Source organism: Salarias fasciatus, chromosome 15 (genome assembly GCF_902148845.1).
Source record: "Salarias fasciatus chromosome 15, fSalaFa1.1, whole genome shotgun sequence".
Lineage (NCBI taxonomy): Eukaryota > Metazoa > Chordata > Actinopteri > Blenniiformes > Blenniidae > Salarias > Salarias fasciatus.
The window spans coordinates 7,417,603-7,435,308 of NC_043759.1; the positions used below are offsets into that span (position 1 = coordinate 7,417,603).

At 43.8% G+C, this 17,706-nt stretch overlaps 1 protein-coding gene across 6 annotated transcripts; it reads right to left on the minus strand.

Annotated features, from left to right (window-relative positions):
• Positions 1–1,275: 1,275 nt before the first annotated feature.
• Positions 1,276–17,338, minus strand: snx14 (sorting nexin 14). 6 transcript variants are annotated; one of them, XM_030110128.1, is made up of 29 exons: positions 17,167–17,338; positions 16,925–17,041; positions 15,190–15,310; positions 15,020–15,093; positions 14,338–14,416; positions 14,218–14,261; positions 14,070–14,157; positions 13,833–13,917; positions 13,594–13,750; positions 13,400–13,475; positions 13,266–13,310; positions 13,021–13,101; positions 12,091–12,205; positions 11,824–11,979; positions 11,336–11,460; positions 10,532–10,590; positions 9,875–9,901; positions 8,880–9,012; positions 8,583–8,796; positions 8,232–8,318; positions 8,030–8,130; positions 7,478–7,589; positions 6,455–6,495; positions 5,283–5,402; positions 4,765–5,215; positions 4,591–4,686; positions 4,240–4,331; positions 3,632–3,688; positions 1,276–1,414 (listed from the first exon to the last, which is right to left on the minus strand). In XM_030110128.1, the coding sequence occupies exons 2-28, from the start codon at positions 17,035–17,037 to the stop codon at positions 3,632–3,634; spliced, it is 2,949 nt and encodes a 982-aa protein (XP_029965988.1). In that variant the 5' UTR covers positions 17,038–17,041; positions 17,167–17,338; the 3' UTR covers positions 1,276–1,414. The 6 variants fall into 6 exon arrangements, with proteins under 6 accessions (XP_029965988.1, XP_029965992.1, XP_029965993.1 ...); XM_030110132.1 differs by having other exon boundaries at positions 4,765–4,929; positions 5,101–5,215; positions 16,925–17,338; XM_030110133.1 differs by lacking the exon at positions 9,875–9,901 and having other exon boundaries at positions 4,765–4,929; positions 5,101–5,215; positions 16,925–17,338.
• Between the last annotated feature and the right edge of the window lie 368 nt (positions 17,339–17,706).

The window sequence follows — 17,706 nt, forward strand, 5'->3', positions numbered from 1 at the left end:
TATTGAACGTACAATTTCTAAAATTGGTGTGAACCAGAGATGATTCAGGTCCAAAAAAAGAAAAAAAAATCCAAATCCTGACGCTGCGCTCTAATCCTTTTCTCCCAGCAGCTGCCAGAGCCATATTGTTATTCATTGCCTCTGTTGCTCCGCGGGTCGAGCGAACAAGGCCTGTTCTGTGCGAGGGATCCGACAAACAGACGCTCGCTGCCTGCTGATGCTCAGGAACTCCTTATTAGTCGCTGCACTGACCGGCCGCCTGCACCGGGGCCCACCTGCCCCGGGACGGCCTGCCAACTCCTGCAGGAAAACAAAAACCGGGGAGTCCCGTCCGAGGGCTTCTCTCTCTCCGCCTGCTTTCAATTAGAGAGGACAGATTCAGGCTCTGATCTTCAGCTTTCTGAGTAATTCTGAGTAATCGCTGAATGTTTTCGGCGTTACGGGGATCCGTTTGTTCTCTACAGCTAAAAGCCAAAAGCTCCCATGTGAAGCGGTGAAGAGGTTAGGAATGGCGTCACACGCACGACTTCAATTGCTGAGGCATCGAAGTCGTTGATTTCGGTTTCGTTTTTAGGTTTCTGGCGAAAACGAGGACGGGACATCAACGCACGGCGGCTTTGATTTAAAGAGGAACGAAGAGTCTCTGTGGTTTTTAGGGATTTTCCTCTTTTTTCAAGTTTTATAGCCTCTATTGTTGTCTGTATCTCAACGTTTGGAAATACTGATAAAAACAAAAGAAAACAATTGAAAATTAACAAATAGTGCTGTATGTCTAAGACTTTACACACGTAGCTCAGCGGGTCAACTGGAGATTTACATCAACATTACTCCGGCTGCCAGGAAGCATAGAATTTCTCAACACCCCCTGTGATAGTAAACTTAATGTTTTCTAAATGAATATGACTCATTGCGTCTGTGGCTGAGAGTCCCTGTCATCTCCGGACCGTCACCCGGACTGTAACCAGATGTTCAAGGCCTCGTCCATCAGCGAGGGTGTGAACAGATGATTTTTTTTTGTTACTGGAGCAGAGATCACATCTCTGTGGGCTCTTTAGAAGTGACGCCAGATTTTTGGGATTCAGCGTTCAAGATGAAACCGGTTGTTTAGGTGGGAAACAGAGAGCAGTGAAGCCACAGGAGAGGTGTGTGTGTGTTCCGGAGCATCCCAGCTGGGTCCAGCAGAGCCGATACAAAACCTGACCTGAGGCCTTTTGACGTCACAACAAGCAAACAGAAATCAGTGAAAATTTACAGAAAGCAACAAAAAAAAAAAGAAGACGACGGACTTAAAAGTGAATAAATAGATTCCTTTATTAGTGCTTTTAGTGTACAGAGGAATGATGGTCCCCGAGCTTTGGAAACAGTTGAGAGTATTGCACTTGGTTGCCAGGACCAGCGGCTCCTCGGCCCCCTGCTGGGAGGAAACGGCAGCGTCAAACGGGCCAAAAGGTCGCGTCTCGCGGCGAGACGCCGCTGTCCCGCTGCAGACGGACACAGGCGGAGAGTCTGAGGCCAGCTGGAATCGAACCCCCGTATCCCTGACATTTTCACATCTTACATTCCCAGAGAGGCGTTTTGGTTCACGGCCAAGAGCGGCGGAGAAGAAGGACGTCTGTTCTCAGAGCGACGGGGAGGAAGTGAGACTCCGAGGTTTTTAAAGCTTGAACTGAAACTTCCCGCTCTGCCTGTATTTTGGTTTTTCTGTACTTTCAGTAATTCAGTAACTTCATTTTCATAAAGATTCACGTCACTATCACTGAGTTTCGCTGCAGTTGTGTTTGTAGACAATTTTCTTTTATTTTTTTTATATTGTATAATTATTAATGTCTTTTGAAACACAATCGTATTATTTATGATCACTCTTCTGAATTTATTTGTTGCAATGTTTTGCATCTTTGCAGCTCTTATGTTGCTGCTTTATATAATCTAAGAAGTCGAGTTGACATCTTTGTAGCTGATTTTTTAATCATCGTACATATTCTTTGGATTTTTTTTATAAATATTTCCGATTTGGTATCAGTTTTGTCTTGGCCTGATCTTTTAATGTTTTCATTTCCTTGTACCTTTACAGACATTTTTTGCAGTTTAGCATCTTAAAATCCATTTTTTCTGTAGTTCAGCAGCTTTGAAGCAGTTTATTCCTGTAGTTTTATGTCTTTGAAGAAATGATCTCTCTAAAGTTTTTGTATCTTCAAAGTCACTTTTTTTTCCACCCAGTAGATTTACTTTTTATAGCCATTGTTCTTACTTTAACCATCATTGTGTATCTTTCTTTCTGTAGTTTTTGGTCTTAGGAGAGTCTGGTTCTCAGTTTTTTATCTTTGGCTGTTTATTTTTTGGAATTTTCAATCTTGTCATTTTGTTTCTCTGAAGCCATTTTTGTGTCTTTGTAGACGTTTGTTCTCTGTAGTTTTTTCGTATTTTTGAAGTTATTTGTCATCTTTCTTTGCATCCTATTTCATTTCGTGCCTGTGAAGTTGTTTCTTTTATTTAGATCTTTTTTCCTTCTCTATTGCTGCTTCTTTCATCTCATAAATGTTTGAAATCTTTGAAGATTTTTGGTACAGACGAAGTTTTAAGCTGGAGGTTATGTTGGGATATTCTGAGGTTTTTTTTTTTATTTTTTCCTCTTTCTATTTTATTCCTGCTTTTTTTCAGTGATACATGAAAATAATAAAAAAAAAAATCCTTCAAAAGCGATTGGTTGAGTTGACTGAAGGTGGATTTGTGGAAACACGTTTCTTTGTTAATGAAGAGTGAAGACAGATCTGTTATCGGAGCGTTTTGCTCCAGAACGTCCTGAAACAAAAAGGGAGGCGAGAGGAAGAGAGGCCCGTCTGGCCGGAGTCCAGGGGTCTGCTGGAGTGCAGGACGCGCTGCAACACTGGATAATTTGTTGATAAAAGCCCTGCAGAGCTGCTTCTACGCGGCACTGTTAATCTCTGGAGAGCTTAAATCAGAGGCTGTCAAGGACATTCAGTCCGGGGGCCACGTTCAGCTCCGTTCCATGTTCAGTGAAAAAAAACAACCTTTACATTTAAACTTTCAGGCTTTTCTCCGTTGTGGCTTCAGAGTCTGAAAACGTGACAGTTTGAACATTTAAAACTAAAAGTCGTTACTACAGCCTGAACGCTTTATTTGTACTAATAGAATTTCTCGGCTATTTTATTTTCGTTACTTTATTTATCTTGAACTTTCGTGAGCTTTTTCACTACTGTTCTGTGTCTAACAGTCTTCTGAATGCGTCAGCTCTGCAGGTGCATCATGGGACGTCACTGAATCTCTTGCAGGTTCAGTAATAGCAGCGCAGCAGCTGCTACGACGCTAAATATGCAACATGATTCTGCAGAAACTTCGAATTTAATCATCGCTTCTCCTTTTTCGGCACGTCTGCCTTATTTGGTTTCAGTTTGGAGGAGGATTAAGAAGCCGAGTTACAGAAGCTAAAATGTCGTCCAGTAAATGTTTCTGTGAGTGTAAAAGCCTCTCCGGGAGCGTAAACAGAGCGGAGGTGAAGCTTCCTCCCCCCCCCCCCCCCCCCCCCCCGCTGCTCAGCTTCTGACGGGACTCTTTTCCAAACAGAGCCTGCTCCTCCGGCCGGGCTTCGCATTCCCCGCTGACGGCTGTTTACCTAGCTGAGTTCAGGGAAGAGCTCCAGCACGGCGATGTCCAGCAGGACGTACGTCATCTGTGTGGGGGGAGACGAGAGGCGGAGAGCCTTCAGAGGCACGTCCATCGTAACGACACACACACACACACACACACACACAGATGTTGATGGAAAAATATCCTGAGTGTTATTGGTCCAAATATGAGAGCGGAGGGAATAAATGATAACGGGGGAAGAGGTTTGATAATCAGCTCTCTGAGGCCAGAAGAACAGAAGCAAGACGAAACATGCCGGCTGTGGTCTGGAGACACCTGATTGGTCCGTATTTTCGCGAACACGAGCCGTTTATTCTCATGTGACGTTCTTTTTATTATTTTGTTTGATAACATAAAGATTTGCTCGATAAAAAATACGAGCTTAATAGAATCAGAATGAGTGATTCAAGCTGCTCTATTTATCATCATCACTGCTGTTACTAAGGATTTTCTCTCTCTTCCAGTTATTGCAACACTGAGATGGTTTTTGTTTGAACAGACTGACTTATTCTTTCTGTTGAATTAACGTCACTTTGGACGACACTCAGGATAAAAAAATCTCCAGTTGAAGTTGGACTATGAACTCCTCTCTACCTGTTTGTTGAGCAGCGGCTGCTGCAGCGCCTCGAACAGAAGCTGGATGCCTTCATACTTGGCGTCTTCACCGATACACCTGCCCACAAAGTCTGGAATCAAAAGAGAAGGTTCTTAGAGCGCTGCGGCGGCATCACAACAAACTTTCCTTCAGAAAAATTCTGAGAGGCAGAAAGTGACGTTTTTCAAGTCATCAAAGACCAACGAGAGTCGAGAGTTTTATTAGCAGTGAGTTTGCCAGGCTTCAGGAGTTCATGGTTTTAGTTGTATTCGATGTGGACGTGCTGAGAGCTGTTTGTTTGAATGAACCATGAGCGGCTGTGAGGACGGAGGAGCGGCCGACCGACCCACCCGGCAGATACTTCATCATCTCCTCGAACGTCTGCTTGGCCCGGGTCTGCTTGGCTTCCGCCGTCCGCTCCTCGCTGTTCTCGCAGAAGATGGCGTCTGCGGGAGGAAACCGCACTTTAACAAACCAGCGAGACGACGAGGCGATCGTCTGAACCGGTCTGGACCGGGCCGTACCTCGGAGCTGCGTGATGAGGGAAACCACGCGGTGCTCCTGGAGGATCTGGTCCAGCTTGGACTGCATGTACTGGTCCATGTAGGCTTCAAACGTGCTCTTGAACAGGATCCGGCCGGCGACCAGCATGTGGTGCAGCCAGTCCGACACGTGGAAGACCACGTGGCCTGGAGCGCAGAGCGGGACTTTACACACACACACACTCAAACACACCCAAACACCCTCCACAGCTGACCCGTTAAAGTTGTGCGAAGAGGAAGCGGGCGCTGCGGTTCTTTCACTCGGAGGTGGATTCCAGTCGCGGGCCGACACGGAGAAGCGGCGGTGCGTTCGCTTACCCACATACATCATGTAGTCGTACATGCCGTCCACCTTCATCACGTCGGCCTGGTCGCGTCTCCGGCCCGGACCCTCGGGCTCCCCGGCGTTGTCCCTGAACAGGTCGTTGAAAAGCTGCAGGGCAAACGAAGAATTAAAGCTTATTTACTGACTCAGGGATGCCCGGAGCGCCGAGTCGTACCTTCTTGTTGTTCTCGGCCGACGGGCTGAGGATGGTCAGCTCGGGGCGGCTCGGCTTGGGTTTGGGCGACTCGCAGGAGTTGAAGAAGGACTGAATGAACGGGTCCAGGTTCTGGCCTTTCTGTGAAAAACAGTCACACCGAGGACTCAGCATGAAGTCTGTCAGCCGCTGAATCTCTTCATCTGAAGCACAAAGACGTCAGAAGCCGAAGACCAGACGAGGTTCTCTTCCACTCCGTTTTTTTAATGGATATTCCAAACTGGTTTTCTCAGTTTGTATAGCTTATCCATGATATTTCAGCAAAATAGACACTTTCAAACCTCCTTTATGGTTTAAAATAGAGTAGATTAACATTTTAAACTTCAGTCTCAACGTTTTGAAGGTTTAGTATAATTTATTTTAATGTATTTAAATTAGGGGTGTCAAACATAAGAACCCTGGGGTTAAAATTTCTTTATATATTGCTTATTTTTTAATTTATCATACAGCTTTAAAATGCCCTTAACATTTTATTTGTCTTAATTTAAATTGCTTATTTAATAATATTCGATGTTCTATACAACTTCATTCACATTTCGCACCATCATTTTTTCAAATTAAATTTTTTTTCATTTTTTTTTTTTACTTATTCCAAACCCATACTTGTTTTTATAAAATAAAAGTCTTATTTCTTCAACCTTGATTATAAAAACCAATTTGATTAAACGAAACAATCAAATATAGCACATTTTATTCATTATAAATTTCAGCTCGACTTTTTTTCCCCATTTGACTCATTAGCATATTTTTGACAAGAAAATATTTTTTAATATTTTATCAATTTAAAAAACTTTCCATTTCTGATTTTTTTCCTTTGTCGTTTCCTCTGAACTGCACCACCTCCACATTTCTCCCCTCTTACTGACTGAGCGTTAGTTTGCTTCCTGAGAGTTAATCACTGTCCAATCACAGGAAATCCTTCGATTCTTTTCAGAACGATGCTGGACTGAAATCTCTCATTTACTGAGAAGAAGGAGCAGCTTGCTGATGAAGAGGTGCCAATAAAACCCATCCTGTCCTCCACCCTGCTTTTCGTTGTTGCAGGGTTTTTCTTTTAAAGTCACGTATTTAAAGTCAGGAGTCAAACAGCAGAGCTCATCCGTCAGGTTTACAGCCCTCAGGACAGAACTCACCTCTTTCATCAGCTTTCCTGGAACAGACTTGAATATTTTTCCTGCAAAATAAAAAAAGAAAAACACTTTAAATGACAGGGCGATCACAAAAATGTAAAAAAGAAAAACAGATTCACTAATATCAGTTTCAGTAAAACAATCAATGGTTCTATGTCGCACTTATTTCATTTTGTTTATATATTCTTTTATTGATTTTCAAATAAATAAATTTATTTTCAAAAACTGAATAGAAAAACTCATGGTGGGACAAGACGTTCCCCTGAACTCCACGGAGTTTCGGCAACGACCAAGTAAGTAAGTTACACAATGTGTGGGAGTTTAAGAATGTGTGGAAGTGCTGAAATGTGTGAAAGTTTTAGAACTTGAGAAAGTTTTAGAACATGTGAAAGCTGTGGAAGGTGTCAGAGTTCCGGCCCTCTGCTGCGTGAATCATGAAAGCTTTGGCCGAGAGTTTTCTATAAAGTATTCATAGTCTTCTGAGGACATGAAAAAAAATACCTTCACAAACATGATTTTTTCTTCTTCATAAAGTTACTTCAACGTCCACTCCAGCGGACGGCATGCAGCTGACCACTGAACATAAAACATTGTGATTTACGCGCTTGTTTCTTTTTGTGCTTTTAAAATAATTTGTAACATTTATTTTTTTAAATTAAAAACAACCAGGGTGAGGCAGCTGTGGCCCTGGAGGGAAACACACCTGATACTAATGACCGGCTGGTTATCAGGCTTTCTGCTGGTTTCTCCTGATCCACTCATTACACTCAGGTGTGTGAGAAACACTGAAAACATGCAGGACTGTTCAACCCTCCAGGACCAGGATGCTCAACCCTGCTAAAGGTGAAATGTTTAGGCCTGAATGAGAAACCATGACAGTATCAGCTGTGAATGTCCCACCGAAATGTGTCAAACTATATTAAATGGGAGAAACAATTCTGTGAATCTCTGAGGAGGATGAGGAGGAGGAGGATGAGGAGGAGGATGAGGATGAGGAGGATGAGGAGGAGGTGGCGGGGGCCGTACCCAGGTTGACGTCGGGCAGCATCCGCTCCAGGAACTGGGACTCCATGCTGTGAGGAGACAGGAAGTCCGCCAGCAGCTGGCTGTTTCTCAGCTCCGGATGCTGCAGGAGTCTCTGCGCAGACGCAACAAACCACCTGTGTTATTAGTGCATGTCGTGTGTGCACGGCAGGGGGTTCAACATGAGGCCCGCGGGATGAAACTGAACCCACCAGGAGTCCGATCTCTACATTTACTGTCACTTTACTTCTCTATATTACTCACTGGCCAATGCTGAATTATCCTCTGAAACAGACTTTCTTCTCCTCATATCTCTTGAAAACATGCAAATATGTGAATCTATTCTGGCTTAAAGTTAAAGCTAAAAGTCACTGACTGTAAAATTATAGCCTCTATAAATTGTCTTCATTATGATTTAGTCAGTAGAGTAACAAATTAACAAGAAATGTTCGATATATGTCAGATTTTCTAAATGTTATTTAAAAGCCGTAAGTGTTTAGATGAATTCCAGCTAATCCCTTTCTCTAAAAGTCTGTAACATTCAAAATGATTTACTTGTAAATATTCCTCAAATTCTTCTCTTTTCGAGGAGAGGAACTCGTAATTCTTTGGTCCGATGATTCTTTTGGATGGGAGCTGTGCGTCTGCAAACGTGCCTGAGAAGAAAGAAAGGAAAAAAGAAAGAGGAGTTGAAAATAAAACATAAAATCACAAATAGAAGATATTTATTCCGCGCGTGCCCAAGGCTTCATGTTACCGTGAAATTCGGTGAGTTTGGAGTCCAGGACGTAGAACTCCAGGTATCTTCTGAAGACCGACCACTTCTCGGTTTCATGGCCGACCGCTGGAAGACAGAAGCAACAGAGCTCAGATCAGGATCAGGGACAAACGCAGGACCTTTTTTGCAGCGTAAGATGACAGCAGAGCATTTAAACTTTGTTTTACGACTTAAAAGCAAAAAACTTGATCTCCTCCCTGAGGAATGAGGTTTGGAGCTTGGTAAAAAGTTTCTTGAGGGTAAACTCTGACCACAGTTTGGCATTCCGGTCATGAAACATTCCGGACGAGCTCAGGCGCCGATTCGCCGGCGTGGCTCTCCTCCGCTCACCCTCCTTCCGGTCGTTGCGCACCACGTCGATGCAGAAGACGGGGACCCTCTCCTTCTTCACCTCGTCCTCGCACAGGTCGATGTACGGGATGGTGATGCTCCACGCCAGCAGGTTCCTCTGGCTGCCCGGCACGCCGGCCAGCTCGGCGGCGGCTGCGGCGGCGGCAGCGGCGGGGACGGGGTCGTCCTCCATCACCATGGTGGCCTCCTCCACCTGACGCCACACATCACACCGGGTCTCTGGCTCACAATCCTCATTCTCAGGATAGAATGCGTCTCAGAGAGCCGCTCGCTGACCGTGTCGTCGTCCAGGTCGCTCATGGCGCTGGGCGGCAGCAGGGCGCCCTCCATCGTCGTGCTCTTGAACACGCCTTTGATTTTGCTGCCGATCCTGCTGATGCCGAACGACTCGCCGCGCTTGGAGAAGTTTCTGGTGCAGGCAGAGGAGAGAGAGCTCACCTTATCAGTCTGGTTTTTAAAAATCGGTCACACACACACACACACACACACCGTCTCTGAAGCTATGAAGGTGTAATTTGTGCGGGAGGCTTGCAGACATGCTTCCTTCTGAACTCCTGGAGCTGCACTGCTAGGCAAATGCTAAACACTCTGAATGAGCTTATCTTCACGGGACGATCACTAAAATACGTGTAAATTCTGAATTTTAACCCTAAAAATGATCTCGAAGGATGAATCCATCACAACGGATTTTAAATCAGCCTGAAGACGAAACTGTTCATGTTTACTAATCTGTTACAAAGTGGAAAACCTGAAGGAAATTATATTTATTTCATCACTTCTACTGATAAAAATACTCTGCAGTTCTCAGTGCTCAGAACTCACTGGGAAGAAAAGCTGTTAAAGGAAAGGAGCCAAACATGCGCATTAATATAACCATTAGAAATGCCATTAAAAAAAAATAACAAGAGCTGCTCACAGGCAAACAGACCTGGAATTTTACAGTTATTGTTACACCTGTTTAATACAGTGTTGTTTTTTCAAACAAAACCTTGTTGAAAATAGAGCAAGTTGATGGAAAGGAAAAAAAAAAGCTTTGAGCAGCGGTGCATTTCTAAAGGTCAACCAGGTTTTGATCGTTCAGAGGAAACGGCTGGAGCGCTGTGCCGTGGGCCTCAGACATTCAGGCAGCGGACAGAGAGCAGCAGTGGTGTGAGGATCCAGGAAGTAGAACCAGCCGGTCCTCCTCCAGACTGGACCCTGATCCGCCGTGCAGCCAGCAGAGACACTCGCCACGTTCATGCACTCTGCACACATGCTGAGGATTCACTCACCTGTTCTCCTCCAAACTGAAGCTATTTCTGAAATAAGACACACCTTCAGCTTTATCTCTTGTTTCTGGGCTCAGTCAGCATCAGTCTGGTTTTTTTTTATCCTGAGATGGTTCAGAATTCACACACTCTGTCAGGTCAATTATGTCATTTTTACCACATCGGTCCAAATAAGAGAGCAACCTTGATAACAATAAGTTAAATCTTGTTTTAATCTTCTCAATAAAGATCATCTCTAAAACATTGTGGTTATTACTCGCCTGAATAAATAAAGAACTGAAGTAGTAATTAGTAAGTTCTTGGACTTCCGCTGTTCGGCCTTCTTTTATTATTAATATTATTAAGATGTGAAAACATCTTGATGTTTCTCCTGCGGTGTGTGTCTGACTGGATTATTGCTGCATTTACACCACAACATTTTGAAGTTTAAAAGAGGGAACGCCTTGGTTGTCCGTTTCCATGACAACGGTGCTCGGAGTTTTTGAAAACGACTGTAAATGTGGAAATTTCATTTAAAAAAAATGCACTTGATTCCATCTCCATGGAAACGGAGGAAAACACATCTTTTCTGAAATGGGGCTTGATGGGTTGGATTTCGGTCTGATTTGAATCGATCAGAAGAGACCAACGTGCAAACGAGAACCGGTAAATCTGACCAACCTGCTGGTTCTGGAGTTTCTCGCTGTGAACTCGGCTCCTCTCAGCAGGTGTCTGAAGTACTGGGGAAAAAAAAAAGTCCGATCAAGATGAATAAATGATTTATATGTATTCAAACATAAACTAAACTTCTTAAAAAAACAAATAAATAAACAACAACAACCAAAAAAAAAAAAAAGAAAAAAAAAAGCATACCATTAAACGCCCTGAAATAACAATAAAAAACAATCATTCACAGAGAAATGCTAATTATGAGGTCTAAAATTCAAATGTGTGGCATCTCCGTGGTGTAAAAAAAAAGGAATATTTACAAATCAAAAGACTTAAATAAACACGTTTGTTGGGAAACAAGTTGAGATGATTAAACCAATAAAAGGTGGGGGAAGTGTGAACTGAAATAAAGATATATTTTCATTATTTTCTCGACTATTTCCTTCATGATTGATAACTTCATTTCAGTTTTTCAGTAAATAAAGAAGACTAAAAAAGTAGTCTCACAAAAGCATGACATGAAGAGTAAAATGTCTGGATGTCAAACTCGTGGTTCAGGGACAACATGCGGCCCTCTCTGATCACTAAACTGACATTGAAATAACTTAAAAATTAAAAAAAAAAAAAAAATTACAAAGACTTATATTTTAATGCCTAAACTTCAATATTTTCTGGAATTTTTCACATTTAACAAATTTTATATCATCATCTAAAATTTCAGTTTTGAGTCCAAAGAAGTCTTTTATTTTGAAATACGTCTCACTTGCAGATCTGACTAAACTTTGAAAGTGATGTGAGGTGGTTTTCTGGTCTGACCTCGTCGCTGTGGCAGAACATGGGGGTGAAGACCTTCTCCAGCAGCGACAGGACGTGTTCGTACGCCTCGAACAGGCAGGTCATCGTCTGCAGCTTCACCACGCCGCCGTACGGCCCGTCAGCGACTGGACGGCAGAAAGAAAGCTTCCTGTTTCATCCTCGGGTTACAGACTAACGGGGAAACTGCTGCACGGGCTGGTTAATCATGAAAGAAGTGACAATTTAAGTTTTCATTGTTTCTATTATCTTAAAATGTTTTTATCGCCCTTTACTGTTTAAACACATTTTTTTTCTAAAATATCTCAATTGTTTAACTTTTTCTATGAATGACAATATAAGATTTGCATTGGTTCTTTATAAAATCAACCAAACGTTTTGGGAATTAGAGCAAAAAATGATTCCATCCATGTGTTTTCTGAAACACATAATTGCAATATGCTGACGATCTTCTGTTCTTCGTGTGTAAAATAAGAGTCTGAGCGTCTCACTGTTCTTGATCTCCTCCACGATGAAGGGGTCGAAGCTGATCTTGTCGATGCTCTCGTCCAGGCAGTAGGTCTGGTAGATGTGCACCACCTCGCCGTGCAGACGCTGCAGCTCCGAGTCGCTCAGCTCCGGGCGCAGGATCTTGTCGTTGAACTCCTCTGGAGGCAAACGGCACAGCGTTTCCCCTCAGTCTGGGGATTTCAACGCTCCGGCGGATCCCGGAGCGTCACGCAGTGGAGAACATGCAAACTCGGGAGCGCTTCTCTTACCCACGGCGAGGCAGAACTGCAGCACGTGCACGGCGCCTTCCTGCTTCAGGAAGTTCATGAAGCGGAAGAGGAGGTCCTGCTCCTCCCGGATCTCCTTCAGCTCCAGCTTCAACACCTGCTCATCGCAAAAGACACGAGCAGAGAAAAACAATCACACGTCAGAGTGAGAGAGTGAAGAACAGAGAGAATAAACGACAACGAAACATGAGAAAAAAGGTGTTTAAAAACAAAAAGAGACCAAAAGGATGAAGAGGGAAAAGAAAAATGAAGAATGTATCAAGTAAACAAGGAAGACAGAGATGAAGAAATGATGAAAGAAGATGAAAAAGAGGAAAATTATTAAAAAAAAAAAAGAAGGAAACCAAATGAAGAATGAAAAATCCAAAATAATAAGGGAGAAAAAGTGCAAAAAGAAAAGAAGAAAGATAAAGAAAAACACATCAAGAAAAGAATCTAAAAATAAATGAAAAGTGTCAAACATAAGGCCCGCGGGCCTCCAAGAGGCTCCAATCTGGCCCAACAAACGACAAAGCAAATGAAAAACATTTCCATGAAAACTTTTATTTTTTTTTAAATAAATTTCTTAAGAGTAGCTGATAAAACACTGAGACCTGAGCTGAGATAGAGATGCTGCCATGAAAGCTAGCTAACTAGCATTAGCCTCAGAGCCATGCTGGCAGGGAGATTTTATAAAAACAACTATGAAACAACTTATAGGAGAAGTTTGTCACTGTATTTGACACCAGGAGGTTTCATTAGAATTGGCTTCATGTTGAGATTGTCATCATTTGGTCACTGAACTAAAACTGTGTTTGATACCCCCGATGTAAATAAAGGGCTGATATAACATAAAACTGTGATTATTACTGAAAAATAACTCCCTGATACAGACATAAGAGAGGAAAACAAAGCTTTGCGCCGCACACTCACAGAAGGCTTCTTGTTGCAGATGCCGGCGTATTTCTGTAAAAATGGAACCAGGGCCGACGGCGGCTCGGTGGCTTCTTCAGGCTGCAAAACCAAAGCAAAACACACTCAGTCGAGATCAGATGAAAGAATGCACGACCAAGGAGATCTGAAAAGCCTGCAGTCAAACAATGGTCGTCTGGTTGTGACGTGGCAGTGCTAACCACTGCCACACTGCTCTGCTGCACCGGAGTCGCGCTTAAACTCACCGGAGTGTCGTCGACAAAGATCAGCACCATGAGGTTCACAGTATCCTGGAAGAGCAGAAGGAGGGAGGACTGATTCAGAGAAAAATGTTGCTACAACTGGAAATGATTCAGAGCAGAAACATGTGGTCACTCACGGGGTCCGCCATGAAGTCCATGGTGGGCAGGATGACCGATCCGGCCATCACCTCCCTCATCAGGAGAGCCAGAGACCTGCGGCGCCAAGGAACAAAACCAGGCCTGAGCTCACTTCCAACCTCCTGCCGGTGTGTCAGAAGGCAGAGAAGAGGTTCTCTCTGGTTCCTCATCGTCACGGAGGTCTTCCATCTACCTGCAGTCGGTGGCTTTGGGCGGCATGACGAAGGGAAACAGCATCTCGGTCACCTTCCTCAGGTAGAGCAGCTCGTGTTTGCGGCTGCGCAGGGCGACGTGGAGGTCGGCGCCGTACAGCTCCAGAGCGGCCTGCTCCAGGCCCTCCACGCCGTTTACTGCAAACCGAACACGGGAGAGGCCGTCAGACCCAGTGGGCAGTTCAGACTTTACAAAGAAGCATCCGGTCAGCATTCAGACCTTTCTTTCGAGCCTCGGCCATGATTTCGATGTGCTTCATGGCGGCTTTCATCACCTTGTCTGCAAACACCCGGGGGATGTCCACCTGCCGACGGATCAGAGAGAAATAATAAACATCAAGTGATTCAATGATTATGTGTGCTCAATAAAACAAAATACTTCTGGGATAATTCAAAACTCAATGCAGATCCAAGAGGATTTTGGTTTGAGGAACAGTTTTCCGGTTCGGAGCGTCACCTTCTGAACTCGGCGGACGAGCACCGAGGCGAAGAAGCGAAAGGTCATCCTCATCTCATCAACGCACGCCTCGTCTTCGGTGATGTCCCTGCGGCCAGAGGAGGGACTGTGAAGCCCGCCTCCGTCGGTGGAAGACCGTTCCTCTTACCTGTACCAGGGGAAGACGAAGTTCTCCAGGACCAACTCGAACACCTGCGGGAGGAGCAGAGGGAGGGTGAAGCGGCGCCGACGGCCTCAGGGAGCCGGTTCTGAAGGTCAGCTGAGGTACCTCCGCTATGGACGCGTCCACCTTGGAGTGGACCTTCAGGTCCAGCCATGGCTGGTAGTTCTCCAGCAGCAGCGTGGGCCTGCAGAGAGAACCGACCTCTAGCACCACATCGCCCTCTGGAGGACACTCAGGGTACAAAATATTCACACACAGACTGAACAGATAAAGAGTGTGTGTTGAGATTCACTACTATTTGGATATATAACCTCAAACAGGGGCTGGGACTGTGTAGTGGTTAGCAGTCTTGTTACAAAGCCGAAGCATGATGCGCTGCTTCTCTCTGGGACTAAATCCCTGAACTCTGCTTCTGGTTCTGCTGAGGCCATTTCCAGACACTTTCCTTTTTCTTTAACAGACACCGGTTTGTTTTCACCGAGTCTGCATGCCATCGCGTCAGACAGCAGCCGCGTCTCATCAGTTAGAGTAGCTGGGAGGTTTATGTCGACCCAACAGATCCTGGGTCAGTCAGGAGTCATGAGAGCTGAAAAAACAGCTTTTGCATCACATGCTCGCGCTGTCTGAAATCACAATTTTGATCAGAAAAAGATAAATCGTTCAGCACGAGATGAATATCAGACACATTGGTGCATTCCTCATCCGATGCTGTCGTACTTCATAATGAATCTCTGGTTATATCTAGCATTCTGGGTATCTGATCGGCTGACAGATCTTCTGGACGTACCGGTGCCGTTTGCACTTGACCTTCCCGCACACGGCGCAGCTGTGGCCGAGCGGGAACAGCTCCTGCTCCTGCCGCTGAAACACGCAACAGCATGAACGGCGTCAGACGTTCAGGAAACGCTGATGCTCCTTTTAGTTCACGTCTTTCCAACGCCGTCGTGCGAGACTCACCCTGGTCCGGGGCTTGACGGTGAAGAGCATGTTTGGAAGGAGCGACTCGGGGCCCAGGATGCAGTGGGAGGTGACGGCGCCGGCCAGCACGGACCAGAACCCCATCAGCAGGAAGGTGAACCTGCAGGGAGCATTGTCAGATCAATATGGATTCCTAAAAACTGTATCATCCTTACAATAAACATTTATTTATCACAATAAAAACACTCCAGTTGTCTTAGAAAGCTTCAGCTGGGATCTGATAGAATGTATGTTCAACTCCATTCATTTATCATGGATAGTAAGGTGAAGAAACAAAAATAAATAAATAAATAAATATTAAATAAATAAATACAATTAAATACAAATATGTAATTACAATTTTTTTAATTAAACAGTTTTTAAAAAAAATCCAAATTAAATATGAAAATTAAATAAAAAATTTAAACTAAGTTAAGAAAATAAAATATATTTAATTGAACAGAAAATCAAATCAGCTGAATGAGATGTTTTAAAAAAGCAGCCGTGAAGTGACAGTGAGGATGGAGAAGCGGGTCACGCTGTTGCTGCTGCGTCACGTGACGCTCGGATAATCTGACACTCGTGAACCGTGTGGAAACCGTAAAAGACTCGTGATGAGAAGCGATGGGAGCATTTACAATCCGGACGGATCCAAAAACACCACTTTCCAATCACAGCTCCTGCAAAAACGCTCTCAGCTGTCATCTGAAGTTACTTATATATTCCAAAGGTTTGTTCAAATGTACTATACAAATAAAGCTGGCAAATGGACATAAAGATGACATTCAAATATAATGAACTTTCATTTAAAGACCTCGTAATGTGAACATTCAGATCTCAGGCTCCTCTGTCACTTTATCAATAACAGCTGTCTAACTATTCAAGAACTCAGTCACGTATCAAGAACTCAGTGTTTGCATGTAAGTCTGATGAAAATCAAACTGAGTATTGAGTCAGAAAATGTTGCAACTTAGGAGGAAACTGTTCTATTACTGTGGTGGAATTACAGGATTTTGCCAGCAACATTAGGTTGGCTTTTCTTTTTCACCTGCAAAATCTTCTGATTGCAAAATCAGTCCCCAGAAAGTCCTGCTTTTTTGCAGGCAAAATCTGTTGTTTTTTTTGGCTGTCAATGATCTTTGTCTGCAAAATCAAATGCTTTGTCAAGAGAAATTAAGAATACTGTACCTAGAAAATTAAGTGTAACCCTTTTACCAGCCGGCTAAAAGGGAGTAATTTATCAATACATGACCGTTATCCAACAAAACAACCTACTTTTTTTTAACGAAAAACCTATTTGTTTCTTTGCACATTCAAGGTTTCATTCCTGTGAGGTTGACGTCTCAATTCGTGCAGTTTCAAGTTTTGTGCATGAAAATTATCATTTGCTTTTTTAAATGTCCCTGCAAAACCAGGCTAAATGTTGTTATAATCATCGATTCCTCCAACTTCATCAATACTTCGTGCAAAATCAAGGTGCTTTTCGTGCAGAATCTAACGCTAAGTTCTTACTGGAATTCTGAAAAATAAAGGTTGTTTTTCCTGCATCATTTATTTATTTATGGACGAGCAATTCAAGTTTGTTTGTTTTTTAGCACTATGTTGACTTTTCTTTCTCCCACTTCAAGTCATGTCATGTGTGGATGTATATTTCATATTTTTTGCATTTTCTTTGCGTCTGATCAGAGTTGTGGCTGTTTTCACGAGTCCGATCAGAGTTCTGGATGTTTCCCACCTGTGGAGCAGCACCGTCAGGGACATCATGGACACCAGCAGGCAGCAGGACACCGGGTACTGCCTCCCGGTTTCCCACAGCTCCCGCTTCAGGTCGCCCAGCAGCCCGGCCATCCTCCTGGAAGGTGAAACCGGCGGCCGTCAGCTCGCTTTCCCCGCTCGCGGAGCCTCCCGATCGGCTTCAACGGGACGGCTCCGTCGGGTCACTCCATGCTAAGCTAACGGCTAGCTCCAGAAACTTACGCGCGCACTTCTGTCGCGTCTCGCTACCTCCGCGGTTGTCTTTCCCACCGCTACCGACGTTATTCCGCGTTATTAATCCGGGAATAAAGTTGTTTCTTCATGTTTTAATCCGCTGGAAAAGTCCCGACAGACTTCCTCCTTAGAAGAACTGCCGCTAATCCCGCTGTGGGTTGCCAGGTCCGCTCCAGTCAAGTACGTATTTCCATACCGATGTTGTCTAAAAGTGGATTATTTTTTTTAGTTAAAAAATGTCAGACTTCAGGTTTTACATTTTACAGACTCGGTGTGGAACATTTTGAATCTCCAACTTTCAATCATTAAGTCAAATATTATTTAATGTTTATTTTCAATGTTAAACTGATGTGTTCAATGCAAAGAACAGCATTTCCACTCCTTTTAGGATCTAATGTGAAGCACATCGTGGACAAACTGGTTGAGGTTGATCATGTTCATGATCAATATACATCCATTCATTAGAAGGGTCGAAATATAATTTGATCTGTTATTTGAGAATGTGGCTTCACTGATTGGAATAGGCGA

What these genes read in the sequence shown, in the direction of transcription:
- snx14 (XM_030110128.1), bottom strand. Translation starts at nt 17,037, where the DNA reads ATGGCCGGGCTGCTGGGCGACCTGAAGCGGGAGCTGTGGGAAACCGGG. An exon ending in CCGTCAAGCCCCGGACCAGG is followed by an intron (nt 15,094 to 15,189) that starts GTGAGTCTCGCA and finishes TGCGTGTTTCAG; the next exon opens with CGGCAGGAGCAGGAGCTGTT. An exon ending in GATGATGAAGTATCTGCCGG is followed by an intron (nt 4,332 to 4,590) that starts GTGGGTCGGTCG and finishes TTTTGATTCCAG; the next exon opens with ACTTTGTGGGCAGGTGTATC.